At 38.0% G+C, this 15053-nt stretch overlaps 1 protein-coding gene across 2 annotated transcripts in view; it reads left to right on the forward strand.

Moving 5' to 3' along the window:
- iqsec3b (IQ motif and Sec7 domain ArfGEF 3b) overlaps window positions 1-15053 on the forward strand; it is a 38252-nt gene that overhangs the window by 5074 nt on the left and 18125 nt on the right. For both annotated transcript variants that reach the window (XM_026913411.3, XM_026913412.3), the window contains exons 2-5: window positions 1338-1412; window positions 9507-9630; window positions 12824-13132; window positions 13623-14275. In XM_026913411.3, the coding sequence (XP_026769212.1) occupies window positions 1338-1412; window positions 9507-9630; window positions 12824-13132; window positions 13623-14275 (1161 nt within the window). The remainder of the gene's footprint in view (window positions 1-1337; window positions 1413-9506; window positions 9631-12823; window positions 13133-13622; window positions 14276-15053) is intronic.

Raw genomic sequence — 15053 nt, forward strand, 5'->3', positions numbered from 1 at the left:
CATTTTCAGAGTTGAAACGTTACATCAGCATTTACGCTGGGGAAGATTCCTTGTATTCAGACTCAGGTTACACAGGTACTGAAGCTGATTTGCTGAATGACCCATTCATTATTATTAAGATCACCTGGGTGTAATTTACATTTAAGAGGTTGCCAGAATTTTCTTGAGTATAAGCGTCTGAGACGGAGTTTTAGAAGCGTCTGAGACGGGGTTTTGAATAGCATCTAGACCACCACCTGTAAACACAAGCGCTTGTCTTTAATCCTGAATAAAATAAGGGATATAAAATGCTATCTGAAGAAAAAGATTGTTTTTTTTTTAAATAAATCCATGTAAATGAAAGTAAGAGACAATTTAAAAAACAAAAAAACAAAAAGAGACATATGATATATGAATGAGAAGCATTGAAATAAACAACTAATATTCCTAATTAAAAAGATCACATTAATTATTATAAGTCTGGTTTAATTTAGCAATATGGCTTCTATACTTATTATTCAGCAGCCTATAGAATAGAATAGCACTTGATCCAGCACATCCTATTATTTTGCATTTATTTTTTTTTTTTATATTGTGCTCCGACAGTTAATCATGAACTCAAATTAATGTTACGTTATTGACAGAATTGTCTGTGACTGATACCACACCTCTGTTTTCAGCAAACTCTGCCCGGATCACACAAATCCTCTCAACTGAGTAGCGTTTAAGCCAATAGTTAGCTCTGAGGTCTGAATAACGATGTATGCAGTTTCCGTATTAACTCCTCTCTAAGTATCTGGAACTCAACTCTAAATATGTCCTACTGTTTATAAATGCTGTTTCTGAGCCAGATGATGTGTTTTGTGGTCTGTATGTGATTATCTATGGATGCATATTCAGTAATGCTATACTGGAAGCAAGATTAGCCTCATAGCTCCAGTGCAATACCCTCAGGCACCAAACATGTCTTGGTTGATTGACTACATTTGTGGTAAGGGCGATATTCTGTACATTTCACTTCTATTATTTAAAATATACTAAAATCAATGGACTATAATTCTGAATTGGTAAACAAAAGTAATTAAAATTACATAATAGTCCTAGGAATATAAAAAGTGTGAATTTATAGAAAAATAGTAAGCAGTGCTGGTTTGATAGTAATGATTCTCAGCTTTTACACATCATTCACAGCTTTGCATTTGGAAAGCGCTGCCAAAGCCAACAATATGTTAATGGATATAATGAGGTTTCAGTGTTTTAGCAGCAGTGTAAATATAAAATATGCCACTACGGACACTGATGTAATAAAAGATGTGTGCTAGTGATGTTAATTAGAAATGTTGACTTCTCTTTTACAGAAGCCAGACTGTCCTGCACCAGTTTTGCTGCCCCGCCCCTGAAGCTCCTGAAAGCGATCCCGTTTGCTGTTCAAGGTGAGGACGTGACAGGAGACATTTGTTTAATTAGTTTTAATTAGACATTTTATTTACGTGGGAATCCAATGATAAACAAATGTCTAGGATTAGACTGTCAGAAATTTGGGACATGTTGAATGCAAATGCAGTGTTTTATTAAAAAGCATGCAGCAAATAATCCAAAAAGGGAAAATCCAATATTGTGGTCAAACAGGCAAACAACTGGAACTAGGCAAACGAAAAGCAAAGTGATCAAATAAACAGAGGTCAAAATCCAAAAAGCTAGCAATGAACAAAAGGCTTGGAGTCATCACTAGAACCAGGCTAGGAGCGAGATTATGCAATGAAGGAGTGAAAATCTGGGTTATATAAAGGGACTGAGTAATAATGAAAAGGTTTGTTAGTTAGTAATCTGGTGGTTGTCATGGGGAGTACGTATCATGTGATCGGCCATGTGGTGGTTTTTGTAGTTCTTTCTCTTGTTAGGAAAGAGTTCGATGCGAAAGTAGCTGGTGACTCTGTGGAATTGATTGAGAGCAGATAAAGACGTTAAAAAAAAAAAAAAAAGACCAAGGGCCTTAACTTTACATTTCACACAATAGCCATCAAGCTCAAGGGTGAAATCAGCGACCCTACAGCAGGTAGGCTTAGTTTAAGAGAAGGCCATTTCTATTCATCCATACGGTATGTCTAACACAATCTAACATTTTGTACAGCAGTGCTGCAGAATCTGGGCAAACTGATAAGCATAAATGTGTGTCGTTAGTGTAGAAGTCAGTTCCATTATGTTTGTCCAAGAGGCTATAGCAGGCCTCGTGCTGCGTTCAAGTAAAGCTTGTGACTTAGAATTTCTGACCTCAGACGAGAAAAAAACAAGGATAAAACCCCCCAGAAAAACTTGGAAATATTTACTTGGACAATCTGGAAGGTTTTCTCAACCCCAAGTTCAGCACCCGATGTCATATCAACTCACAACATCAACAGTACTTTTAAATAAGTGCTGTGTATGCTGTGTATACTAGTATATGCTTTAGATCAATCAACATACAGATATGTTAGCTTGTTAAATCGATAACATCAACTATACAGTTCACTGTTTTCAGGAGGTAAATCAGGTACATCATTCATTGCCAACATTAGCAGCCTAGATTGTTGCTAAAAAGGATGAACGTTGAGGCGTTCATGTTTTTTTTTTCACTTTCTGGCTCAAATTCACAGAGGTGAAAAAAATGTAATTCCGACTTCCGACTTCTGAGAAATCAAATGCCGTGTAAAACAGGACTTTAGAGGACACCATAATGTTTTTAAGTCTGTCCGTTACATGGTTCATGGGCAATAATGTGAAAAGCTGCACTCATGTCCAACAGAACCAAATCAGAACCAAATCCACAATCCCAGTCAAGCAGTGCTTCACTGATCACTTTCTTCAGTGCTGATTCTGGAACATGATTCTTCCTTTTAAATTGAATTTGGGAGCGAAGACGAGGGATAGCTCAGGATGTGAGTAAAATGTAATCTGACATGGCAAAGGGATTGTGCTAGTAAGCCTACTCTGGTGAATTTATCTGAGAAGAAAGAGGGTGAGAGAGTGTGTGTTTGTGTGTTTATCAGGGTGAAAAAACACTACTAAAGTGTGCCAAGAGAACAGAACATACATAGGGAGGTGATGAGAGAGAAAGAATGTGTGTTTGTATTCTTTTGGGAGAGAAAGTCAGTGTGTTTTAGAGAGAGAGAAGGTGTGTGTTAGCATGTTAAGAAAAAAAAAAAAAACACGCTCACACACAGTAATTCTGCTAGGAACCAGTAGCACATCATCTTTCCTTTAATGATCACCAAGTTAACAATTTTGGCCCAAAGTTTTAACAGTTGGCAGGATGGTTTCTGAACATTGCAAGAACTTTTGTTCAGTCAGTGTTCTGAGCACATTTTTATGCAATGCTCATAAACGTTCCAATGTTGCTGCAACCTTTTAACCAGACATTTTGTGACTAACAGAACATTGTGTGAAAAGATTACATGTTTTCAGAACATCACAGGAACATTATTTCTGTAATGGTACAGTCTGACTTTTAAAAAATATGATCAATTCAGTACAGAAAACTTTGCAATCTGATTTACACTTGTTCATTTAATTAAAGCTTTTATTAGTTACTTATGATTTTTTACACTGTTACACTGTGTTAAAATTCAAATTCAGAACATTTTGTATCATCCTATAACAGCATTTTAACAGCATGTATGGGATCTGTGATGCTCTTCCTGTAGAACCCCACAGTGAGTAACACAGGCATAGCTGTAGCTGGCTCTGAGGTTCAGACCATGGTAGTTTCAGAAGGGTTTGATTCTTACCTGTAGTTGTCAAATTCAATATGGAAACAGTGATGTCCTGATAATATGGTGGCAAAATGCAGTCTACTATGCGGAAAAACTTGCTTTGTTGATTGTGATGATTACTTTTCAGCTGACGCAGAACAGCTGTGGAGACAGTTTAGGTTTGCCCATAGACTTAATTGCCTTTTATAATAACCTCCACTCTTCTGGGAAGGCTTTCCACTAGATTTTGGAGCGTGGCTGTGGGTATCTGTGATCATTCAGCCACAACAGCATTAGTGAGGTCAGGCACTGATATCCAATGTTCCAGTTCATCCCAAAGGTGTTCAGTGGGGTTGAGGTCAGGGCTCTGTGCAGGACACTCGAGTTCTTCCACTCCAACCTTGATAAACCATGTCTTCATGGAGCTCACTTTGTGCACAGGGGCTTTGTCATGCTGGAACAGGTCAGGTCCATTGTAATGCTACAGAATACAGAGACATTCTATACAATTGTGTGCTTCAAACTTTGTGGCAACAGTTTGGGGAAGAACCACATATGGGTGTGATGGCCAGGTGTGCACATACTTTTGGCCATAAAGTGTAGATGTGAGTGTTTATGAGGGCAACTGGCAGCTTGTAATATGCAAACCTCTTTTGTTTTTGTTGTTGTTTTTTTTTTACTGCTAGATGCAGTAGCATTAGCTGATTAGGCTACAAGCTACTTTAAATAAGCACTTAATGTTGCTTCAGTTTGGTTGTAATGTTACTAATAACATACTATAAGCATGATAAAGTTCATTACTACCTATTGTGTTGATGACACAAGTCATCATGTATCATGGAATATAATTCCGAAATCAATAGGTAACTTAAGCTGTACTGTAAACCCAAATATTTGACTGTCTAATTGGACCTCACTAAAATTTTGATCCTGGTTATGGCCCTGATCGCAGGTGCAGGACACTGGAGGGTTGCTGCTTTAAAACCGTGGCAGGACGCTGGGAACGTTGACTTTGCATCAGACACAGTTGTGCACTTAGCTTTTATCTGATAGCCATTGTGCTGTGTTAAACCTTTCATCTTTACCGCGGCATGGCAGCCTCTGAAAAGCAAGCATGTTGAATAAAGCTACTGTTATTATTAAAAAAAATAGATTATACTGTATATTCAGTTTAATGTCCTTAAAATAGTGCTATAGTGTATTATGTACAGCTTTGGCTTGTTAGTTTTGTACAGCATTTTGTAGTATATTAAAGGCAGTGCTTTTCCTCTGTGTGTGTATGTGTGTGTGTGTGTGAGAGAGAGAGAGAGAGAGAGAGAGAGAGAGAGAGAGCATGAAAGAGAGTGTGTTTCAGGTATTAGAGTACTTACTGACTGTTGTGCTGACAAAGTACCCAGTCAGCAGAGTGTGTTTTATTGCAATAAAAGTCTCTTCATGTTTGCTTTCAGAGGAAAAGTGGTGCGTTGGGAGGCTGCTTCGAGCAGTTTTGCTGAGCAAAGTGCACAGAAGAACCTTCACTCCTATGACACTCATACATGCTTTATAATGTAGAGAATTACATAACAATGTGCATGTGCATGTAAGGAAATGTAATGTATTCTCTTTAGGAATATTTTGTCAGTGAAGAGATTATTACTCCAGCTCATGTTCGTGCCTGTTTTAAAAGACGTTAGCGTTGCACTAAGTGAAACGCCATGATGCATTATATCATTGTCAAGCTGTGAGTCAAACATTATTACTGTAAAGGACAGGCTTGAAAACACAGTCAGCTTAGACAGACAAGTTCCTGCCTGGTTTAGATCTCACTTGACAGACTGTTAACGGAGTTAATGGAGATTCGTCAGCCTATGGCGTCCCAGACGATTCTGCTTTAGGCCCTCTTTTGTTCTCACTTTACAACACAGGTGTCAAACTCAAGGACCAAGGGCCAAATATGTGTATTCATTGGGCTCCTGTGAATATTACTGCTATATACTACTCAGTATTTTTACAGTACAGTACACCAGTAATATATAATAAGGATTTGCAGCAGACCACAGGTAATTGCTTTAAGACTACACAGGAAGCCGGGCTTCCTCTAAAATTTCATTAAAATGCAGCAGTGAAATGCTTACCAAAGTGTCTATATTATTCATCAATCTTGGTGGAATTCAATATTTCAGTGAATCAGATTCTCAAATATCTCACTGCAATATTGCACTGTTCGTTTATTAAACTCAAACTCTTTTCAGTGGACAGCGCAGCCTGCGTCCTATGAAGCCCCAGACACATTTCTAACGTGATTGTGTACTCGCTATTTTAATGGGACGAATGACTGATGCTCATTGGACAACAGGCTTTTAGGACGTCATTTTGAGCCATGCCTGGACGCACAGCTTCACTGGGGGTGAATGGAGTGTGGGTGTATTTTACACAGAAAAAAACATTTCGAGTTTTATTGTTCAGTGCGCTCTTCATCTGTCCCGTATGGACACACAGCTTCTCCTTTTGGTAGACCTCTCAATCTACCTGCTAATGTTGATCTGATTTTAGAAAAGTCTTTTGATGCTTGTACTTATGAGGAGAGACTGAAAATTAAGACAGGAGGGCAGACCATAGCGTAAGATTTTAATTCAAAAGTCAGGAAGTGAAAAAGTCCTTTTAGCTGTCTTGGTGCAGTAAAATTGATTCGCTGTGTTTATTATTAGTTTTAGATTCTAAATCTCTGCAAATTAATATAAACCTTTGCTCATGTATATGTAACACACACATCCAGTTTTTGTTAGTCTTTCTTTTTCCTATTCTACTTTCAGGGTCAGTAATTGGTTTTAATATTAATATGGTAATAAAATTAATAGCCTTAATAGCCTTAGTTCCTTTGACATGCAAACATAACATTAACATTAACTTTGCATTCTATGCTGATGATACACAAGTATACTTATAAGTTCCTTAGATTCATCAGTACAGCTAAACAAAATGGAAAATTGTGTTAAAGATGTAACGGCTTAGGTGATTGGAAACTTTAAAAACTCTACATTGGCAATTATTTTACAATTAGTACTACTACTGCTACAGCTACTACTACTACTACTACTACTACTAATAATAATAATAATAATAATAATAACAATGCTAGTATAATTGTTAGGATTTCTCTGCTGCGCACTGTGATGAATCCTCGTTTTTAATGAAAACCACGGATGGGGAATTGTTTCTGTGAAGATCTTGATAGTGCAGCGACCGTGTCACGCAGCACGTCATGGTGTAATTAAGCAGTGTTAATTATCTCTGAGGAAGCAATGGGCTTTGATTCAGTACTTATTAAAAGACTGTAAATGTAGGTCAATCAGTTTTCACAAGTCACTGAATTCTATAGTGGTGGGATGGTCTAGAACAGACTAGATTAACTCGAATTAGCTTTTTTCAGATGTTTGTGGGCTCTGGCAGGTTATTCGACAGTTTTATGATTAATGGTGCCTCTGTGTTAGTTTGATGGACGATGCCTGGATTTTAGGCATCATTTGTACTGCAGCAGGAGAAGCAAACTGAGAGCAAGCAAAAGCCACTTGATCTGAGCGAAGCAGAGTCTACACAATCTATAAACCTGTCAGTCTTAATGCAGGCGTTCACTCCAGTATTAAGTACCAGAAAATCAGAAAAATTACCCAGGCTTTATGCAAATCCCAAATCTTTACAGCACACATGGGGTGGATGAAATGACAAGAATCTTAGCACTGAGGAATATGGACAATTATATACAGTATGCTGTATTTTATAATGTATTGTTATTTAATTCAAAACTTCTTTTAGAAAGTTCATGAAGTCATAACAGTACTATTAAAGATATTAAAGTCACACACAGATTATTGTCCGTTTCTGTTTGCCTTCTTCAAAGGAGAAAAAAAACATTCTGATGCAGAAAGAGAATTAAAAGGATTAACTTTTTTTCCCCTGTACTGCTCTAATTTTATGCTCATTAGAATAACTGTGATTAGATAGAATAAATGTTTTTTTTCTTTAAACATTGGATTTGGTTACAAATGATTCAGAAACCTAATTTAAAGAAATTATGCACTGTTTTTGGGAATCAGTCTTTATGCCATTCTGTCAAACAGTTATCTTGAATTCTACCACTTTTAGTGAACTTTATCTTTCAACCACATTTTTTCTCCCAAATTTTTATAGATGAATATTTGCACTTTTATTTGAGAAAGGAAATTTTGTATTTCTACCACATCTGGCTGCCTAATAAGTTCCACATTTCCACATGTATCCTGCTGATCTCATGAAGCAGTATAGTCCAAATTTGCTGACATTTGCTGCAGTTATTCCTAATATTCACTAATGATTTTTCAGACCTCTAGTGTAATTTTTATAGCCTGCAAATTAGCTCTCCCCCATAAAGCTCTTCCTTAAAATGAAATCAAGGGCTTGTCAATGCTTTAATTGGAAATTGAATTTGTCTTACAGACAGCAGAGACATTTACATGACCTTCTTTTTAAAAATGCATCCTAAATGTGTGGGAACACACATTTAAACAGATCCTTAGGTTTAAAAACACATACAGCAAAACACAGTGATATATCCATAAGGCAAAGGTTCAAATAAACCCCAAATAATAACATGATATATAAAATAGAAAATATTTTGAGCCTGATAGTCATAAATAGTTCTGGATAATCACGGTAATTTGCCTTCTCTGAAAATGTGTCTCAAATTAGCAGTCCATGCACATTAATCATCTCACTGCTGAGATACTCCAGTAAGCACACAGGACTGGCATTTCTATATATTTAATATTATCTATTTATATTTTCCCAGACCATGAATTTTAGCGTGGAACATTGTGGTTATAACAAATTGTCAGATTTGTGGTACTCTCGGTGGTACTGAGCTTAATTCTGGAAAGCTCCAGAGTGGGTAATGCATAAGAGAAAAGTACTTAAGCTTTGAGTGTGAACTAAGACGTGGCTCTGTTTTGGGCAGATCCCTGTTTACTCAGAGCAGCTCTTAAACCCAGATATAATTCTACCAGTGTGCATAATTTCAGTATTAACTCCTAACCATGTGTGAATAACTCTCCTCTGAATATGGCCCTTGTGTAGTTACACAGCCTAAATATAGCCTCAGGACTTGATCATCTGTGTTTTAATTGGATGTGCTACACGCTGTAACAGTGAAATTCTGTGTGTTGAAATGCTGTTGACATTGGAGGTGTGAATGTAAGTAATATGAAACCAACTTTACCACGGTAATAAGAAGTCATTATACTCATAGAGATACTAAGGCAGAAGTCATTACTTAGAGATACTAAGGCATAATTTAAATCAACTTTCTTATTTTTAAGATGAATTCCACCAGTTTGTCTTCAACTGGTGAAAACAAGTTTTCCCAAATTTAATACCTGCTGTTCGGTGGTGTTAGTTTATAAACACAGTAAATGAGTAAATCAATGCAGTAAATCACATTGCGTGTGTGAAATTAATCACAGTATACGATTAATCAGAGTGTGAAATGAGACATGATTCTGTTTTGGCCAAATCCCGTCCTGCAGATGCTGTCTAAGCAGCACTTAAATAAAGAGATAAGTCTACCAGTGTGCTTAATTTCAGCATTAACTCCTCACTGCATGTGATTACGTCTCCTCTGAATACAGCCCTTATGTAGTTATACAGTCTAAATATAGCTACAGAACAAGACAGAAATTCAACAAGACAGTGCATGAGCTCATCAGACTTTGACACCATCATTAATTGGAGTTTTCATGTTCTTTGTGCTACATTGCATAATAAAAAAAAGTGTGTTTGTTCACTCAGGAGTTCAGTCCATCCAGTTGAAGGACAGGCTGAGAAAGACAAGAAGGATGCTGCTCAGTTGAACCCTACGTCATGTACACATACTCCGGACTACGAGCTCTCTCCTGATCTCAAACAAAAACAGGTACACTACCCATGAACCCTGCTGGTAACTGCTCCTTTCAGAGGCCTCTGGGTTCTAGGGATTAACTGGATAAGTGGGTGGTACTAAGTCACTACTGTACACTACTGAGGCCCTGATTTACTAAGATGTCAAATAAACAGTAGTAATGTGTGATAAATTAGGCTTGCAGTTAGTGAGCGAGTTGTGAGTGATTTACAAAAAATAATTGTTTGAATAATGTCATGTGCAAAGTAGAGGGAGGAAACTACACATACATGTTCTTGATAGCCACGGCAAATTTGCATAATAAAGAGACTTCCTGAAACTGAACCTCATGTTTATCGCAGATTAAAGGTGAGGAGGCATGTCAAAAAGACGTTTCAAAGTACAATATGAAAGCACAATAAAAGAGTGTACCTTATTTTTAATCTCAAATGAGTGTGCATTATGTTAATTAGACACTGATGAAATGCTGGTGACATCGTAGGTGCGTATGTGAGTAACAGCAAACCAGTTTTACTGTGATCCTAATTTTGAGAAACTTTCTGATTATTTTGAGATACTAAGGTATAATTTAAATAAACTGTCTTTTTGGTCAAAAACAGGATTCTTCTAATTTAATACTTGCTTTTCGGTCGTATCAGCTTGTCTCCACTGAGTTCCCAACTTGAATAGATGCTCTGATGCAGCTGTGTAGAAGCATTTCATAGTTTCTGTAAGGACATTAGACAAGTGATTTGTAAAAAGATTATACTGAGGGTGGGACTATGCGTTATTCCTCTAGGGGCTGTCAGGTCTGCTGGATCATAAGAGATATTTGTCATGTGGTTGTAGGCTATTTTATTTTAGTAGCTAGTTAATAATAGGCAATAAAAGCCCAGAGCAAATGGAATGACCTGGCCTGTTTTTATACATATACACTGCGATAGTTTGAGTATTGGTAAGTTTGTTTGTTTTGTTTGTTTGAGTTGGGGGATATTAGAGGGCAGGGGTTGGGGGGTTCTCAAAAAAAAAAAAAAAAAAACAGGAAACTGGAGCTTTCAAATACATCTGGTTTACACACGTACATTCATATGTCACTTGGCTCATCTGCCATTTTTATTTACATCACTGCAGTAAATTGCATTGTGGGTGATAATCATTTTGCATAAACACAGCCCTGCATCTTGCAGCTTCAGGTGGAAAAGGTCAAACACTGCATGTTAATTATAGCCAATGTGCAAAACAGACAACCTTTTTTTTTCTTTTTCAAGAAAGACACAATTCTCTGTAGATCCTGTTAGCAAATCAGCTTGTACTTTTTTGTGGGTGTTTTTACATGATCACAGCTTTCATAAACCAGGGCCTGAAATGCCAAACATGTTCCAGCTATTAGAAAGAAGAGGGCATGGGTAAATACCTCATGATCAGATAACTATTTGTAACTATTAACATGATGGTAGAAAAAAACAACCTCTAAATTTTACTGTAACACCACATGTTAAAGCAGGAAGAAAAATCTCAAAGTACCAGCAAGTTATTCATCCTAACAAGACAGCGAATGCAAAATTATTACATAAAATTTCATTTTCTGTTTCTTGCTGGGATTAATAGAAAAAAACCAGTCAGGAAATTTTGAAACTCACAGATTCACTGAACTTACCAATAAGCAAGTAAATTTGAACGTTTTCATTAATTATACTGTATTGTCTACACGGATCGCAGAAGGACATGGTCAGAACGCAGTCATCACTTTTTTAAGGCCTGGGTTTCGCTACATTTCGAGGCTCATTCCGTATAAGACTCTACAGCTATATATAAAGTTGCTCATTTGTGTGTGCAGGCTGTTAAATTGTGTGTGAAAATAGTGGGTGTGAGGTGGTTATTAACGTCATGTGGAAAGTAGGGGGCAGAAACTCAATTTAAATGAGATTTTTGCATGTGCTAATTATTCTGAGTAGCCATGGTGAGTTTGGATCTCCTGGAAGAGTAAAACTGAAGCCTGCCACACTTATGCAAAACTACATGTCATTTATATAACACCGATTAAAGGCTGTGAATGCAATACCAAAGACTGTAGACACAAGTGTGTTCTTTTGATGAGGTAAATATAAATTAAAAACATTTTCACAAGCTCTCTCTTAACCTCAGTGAATAAAAAAATTCAACAGCTTTACTATAGATTCATGTGATCATTCTAATAAATTATTGTTTCTATAGTAACAGTTAATACAAGGACTTGTATGGAGGACGCTCCATATAAACAGATTAAACTACACATGTAATCATCGAAATGGTGAAGTTTTCTGTGATGAGATGTTTATTTAGCATTTATGGAAGGAGTCTCCAGTGTCAGTGCTTTGTAACAGTCAGCAGTAAAGGTGTAACTTCACAGGAAAGTCTTCAGGACAGAGGAGTTTGTTTGTTCTGACTTTCCATTTCTCTGTAATATGACAAATGTAATATGCATTTTTTGTCTTATTAATGCCAAAAAAAAAAACAGTGGTCAGTGAGGGAATGCATGTTTACAACTATAACCTAAGCGCTAACAGGAACTAACTTCCTTTGTGGATGTTCCACAACATAAAGTGTGAAAATAATGAACTGCAACTCCACCACCATGTTGTTGATTATTTTCCTATAGCAACATGCCTCATATTTTATTCCTTACATATTACTTTTTCTCTAAAATAATGTTAATACGCTAAAATAACAAGAATTTCAGTAAATTTGAGTAAATTACACTGTGGGTCTAAAATAACACGTTTACCTTTACTCACCCATGTATTTTACACTTTTAGATGACGTAAGATTTGCTAATATGTTCGTATGAAAGACAGAATCCTCCATAAACCCTGTTAGTCAATAATCTTCTATATCTTTTTGTGAGTGTTTTAAATTTTTACACACACACAAACATTTCAGGGCTTTTTTTTTTTTTTACCCGAATTAATTATCCACTTCGTTGGAACTTAAGAGAAAGGGTTACACACTGCTGTATGTGGGTGTATTTGCTAAAATCAGCATGCTGTTAATAAAGGTTGGTGATCAAGCATGTTTCCATGGTAACAAGTGAAAAAGTAAAGTAAATAACCTTTTCAGTGGGAAGGAGTGTGAATGTATTATGTGTTCATCCTGGTATGCTGTCACAAAATCATCACTTTATCTCTGTGTCTATTTTCTCTCCCTCTCCCCCTCTCTCTCTCTCTCTCTCTCTCTCTCTCTCTCGCTGCAGATTGAGGATTTGGAGCAGAAGTACGGTGGTGCGCTGATCTCCCGCCGCGCTGCCTGTAAGATCCAGACGGCGTTCCGTCAGTACCAGCTCAGCAAGAACTTCCAGAAGATCCGTAACTCGGTTCTGGAGAGCGGCATTCCACGACGCATGTCTGTGCGCAGGGTGCGGGTGCAGAGAGACGGTTTCTCTGCTGAGCGTGCGCTGATGGAGGGATGTTCTCTCATGGGCATCCCACTCACACATTCCAGCTCGCTGCCCACAGGTGCAGCTAACACACTCACAAACCTGGAGGACACCTTCAGCGAACAGGTACAGCTTCTAACTGATAAAGCACATCCTTATGTACAGTTCTTATTCAGTCTTACGTTACGTTCACATTAGCTAGCAACAAGCTCATATTGTGGCCACGTAATATCTGTTGTTGTCGTCACTTTGGGGCGTGCACTAAACAGCAGATTAGCAGATTAGCAATGTAAGGTAACTGTACTAGCTACACACACTCACCAGAAGCACAACAATCTCTGCTACTTCCTTCCGAGCTTTATTTTTGTTCCTAATGTCTCTATACACATTTAAGATCAGAAGAAACCACGGTTAATAGTTCTTCTTCCATTTTTGCATGTCAGACAGTAAATGGGAACCAATTGCAGGTAAAGTTATGAGTGGAGAACTGAAGAAATGTTGGACCAAATGGGAGGATTGCTCCAAGGATTTATTCAAGCCAGTTGTTTGGATTTATCACTTTACAGCATTATACCTAATTCTATTCTCTTCTATTCTGTTTTATCTTATATTTCAGGTGCAGTCCTTAGCCCGCTCCATAGACGAGGCCTTGAGCAACTGGACTTCTGTGCGTGATGGGGAGGTGGTGGGAACTTCAGTGACCACTCCCCCTGGGCCAGTCACAGAGGGGCTGCTGATGGACCCTACCACCCTTCAGGAGGCCACGCATAACGCCTGCGCCGAAAACATTCCCCGCAGTGCCAGCAAGCTCATGATGGCCTTCAGAGATGTGACAGTGCAAATCGACAACCACAACTTTCGCCTGTCCTCCTCTGTGCTCGAGTCCGTTTCCCTAGGCAACGGTATCTCCAAGGAAACTGCCACAGAGCCTCAAGCAGGGGTGCAGAGCGGGGGTCAATCAGAATCGTCCACCACAGCTGAGTCTGAGTTCCCAGCCCCGCCCCCTAGTGAGGAGATAGCGCTGGATCAGCAGCCGACTGGTGATGAAGCAGAATCTGCACAGTCGGCCTGGGAGAAGCCGCTGACTAATCAGAGTGCGTCAGAGAACAGCTCTGAGCCAATCAGCAGCAGTAGCACATCCACCTCGGCATGTGAGAACATGATCATGACCTTACCGCGCACACACTGTCCAGACACGCACTGTGGGACGCTTTCCACAGACGTTGCACGCAAGCGTCTGTACCGCATCGGTCTCAACCTGTTTAACATGTGAGTACCAGACGTGTGAAGTACGATTACGTAAGTCTGGTTTTTAAGTCTCTCTACTTTACTTTTGACTTTTATTTCCTACATTTCAGAAAAAAAAAATCTACATTCTACTCCCTACAGTTTCAAACATCACTACATTTCTCTACAATCCCACATTTGTAAAGTCATAAAGTGTCTTTTAGACATGAGACAGATATGATTTTAAATCTTTTTTGTACTTTTTAAGTAAATGTAAGAGTTTTCTGCTTTAACTTACGAAAAGAATTTGAAGCTCTACTACAACTGTACTACCAGAGGATTTATTTAGACGAGTTATTGTGCTTGTACCCGAACATTATAGCAGCTATAAACAGTCAGTTCTCTCAACAACCTCTCTTTTTTCTCTCTCTTGAAGTTACAGCTGTTACAAAGTACTGACACTGGAGACTCCTTCCAAAAATGCTAAATTTAAATCTCCTCACAGAAAACATCATCTTATCAACAATTACACACGTGGAGCAGCCGCCATACAAGATCCTGTGTTACGGAAGCTGTTCCTATAGACATGATAAAGTATTAGAGCAAGAGCATTAATATAAACCTACGGGAGAGCTGATGTAATAGAAAATCCAACACAGAACAGAACACTAACAGAAACACTTTTATACAGTATGTTGTGCAATCATATAGGCTGTAATGACTAAATTTTATGTCTTCTTTTTTTTCAAAAGAAAAATAATGTGAAAATTATCATTTGTTTGTTTCACACATCTCTCTAGCCTCCCACTCAGAACATTTG

The sequence above is a fragment of the Pangasianodon hypophthalmus genome, chromosome 6 (assembly GCF_027358585.1).
Source record: "Pangasianodon hypophthalmus isolate fPanHyp1 chromosome 6, fPanHyp1.pri, whole genome shotgun sequence".
NCBI classification, from domain to species: Eukaryota; Metazoa; Chordata; class Actinopteri; order Siluriformes; family Pangasiidae; genus Pangasianodon; species Pangasianodon hypophthalmus.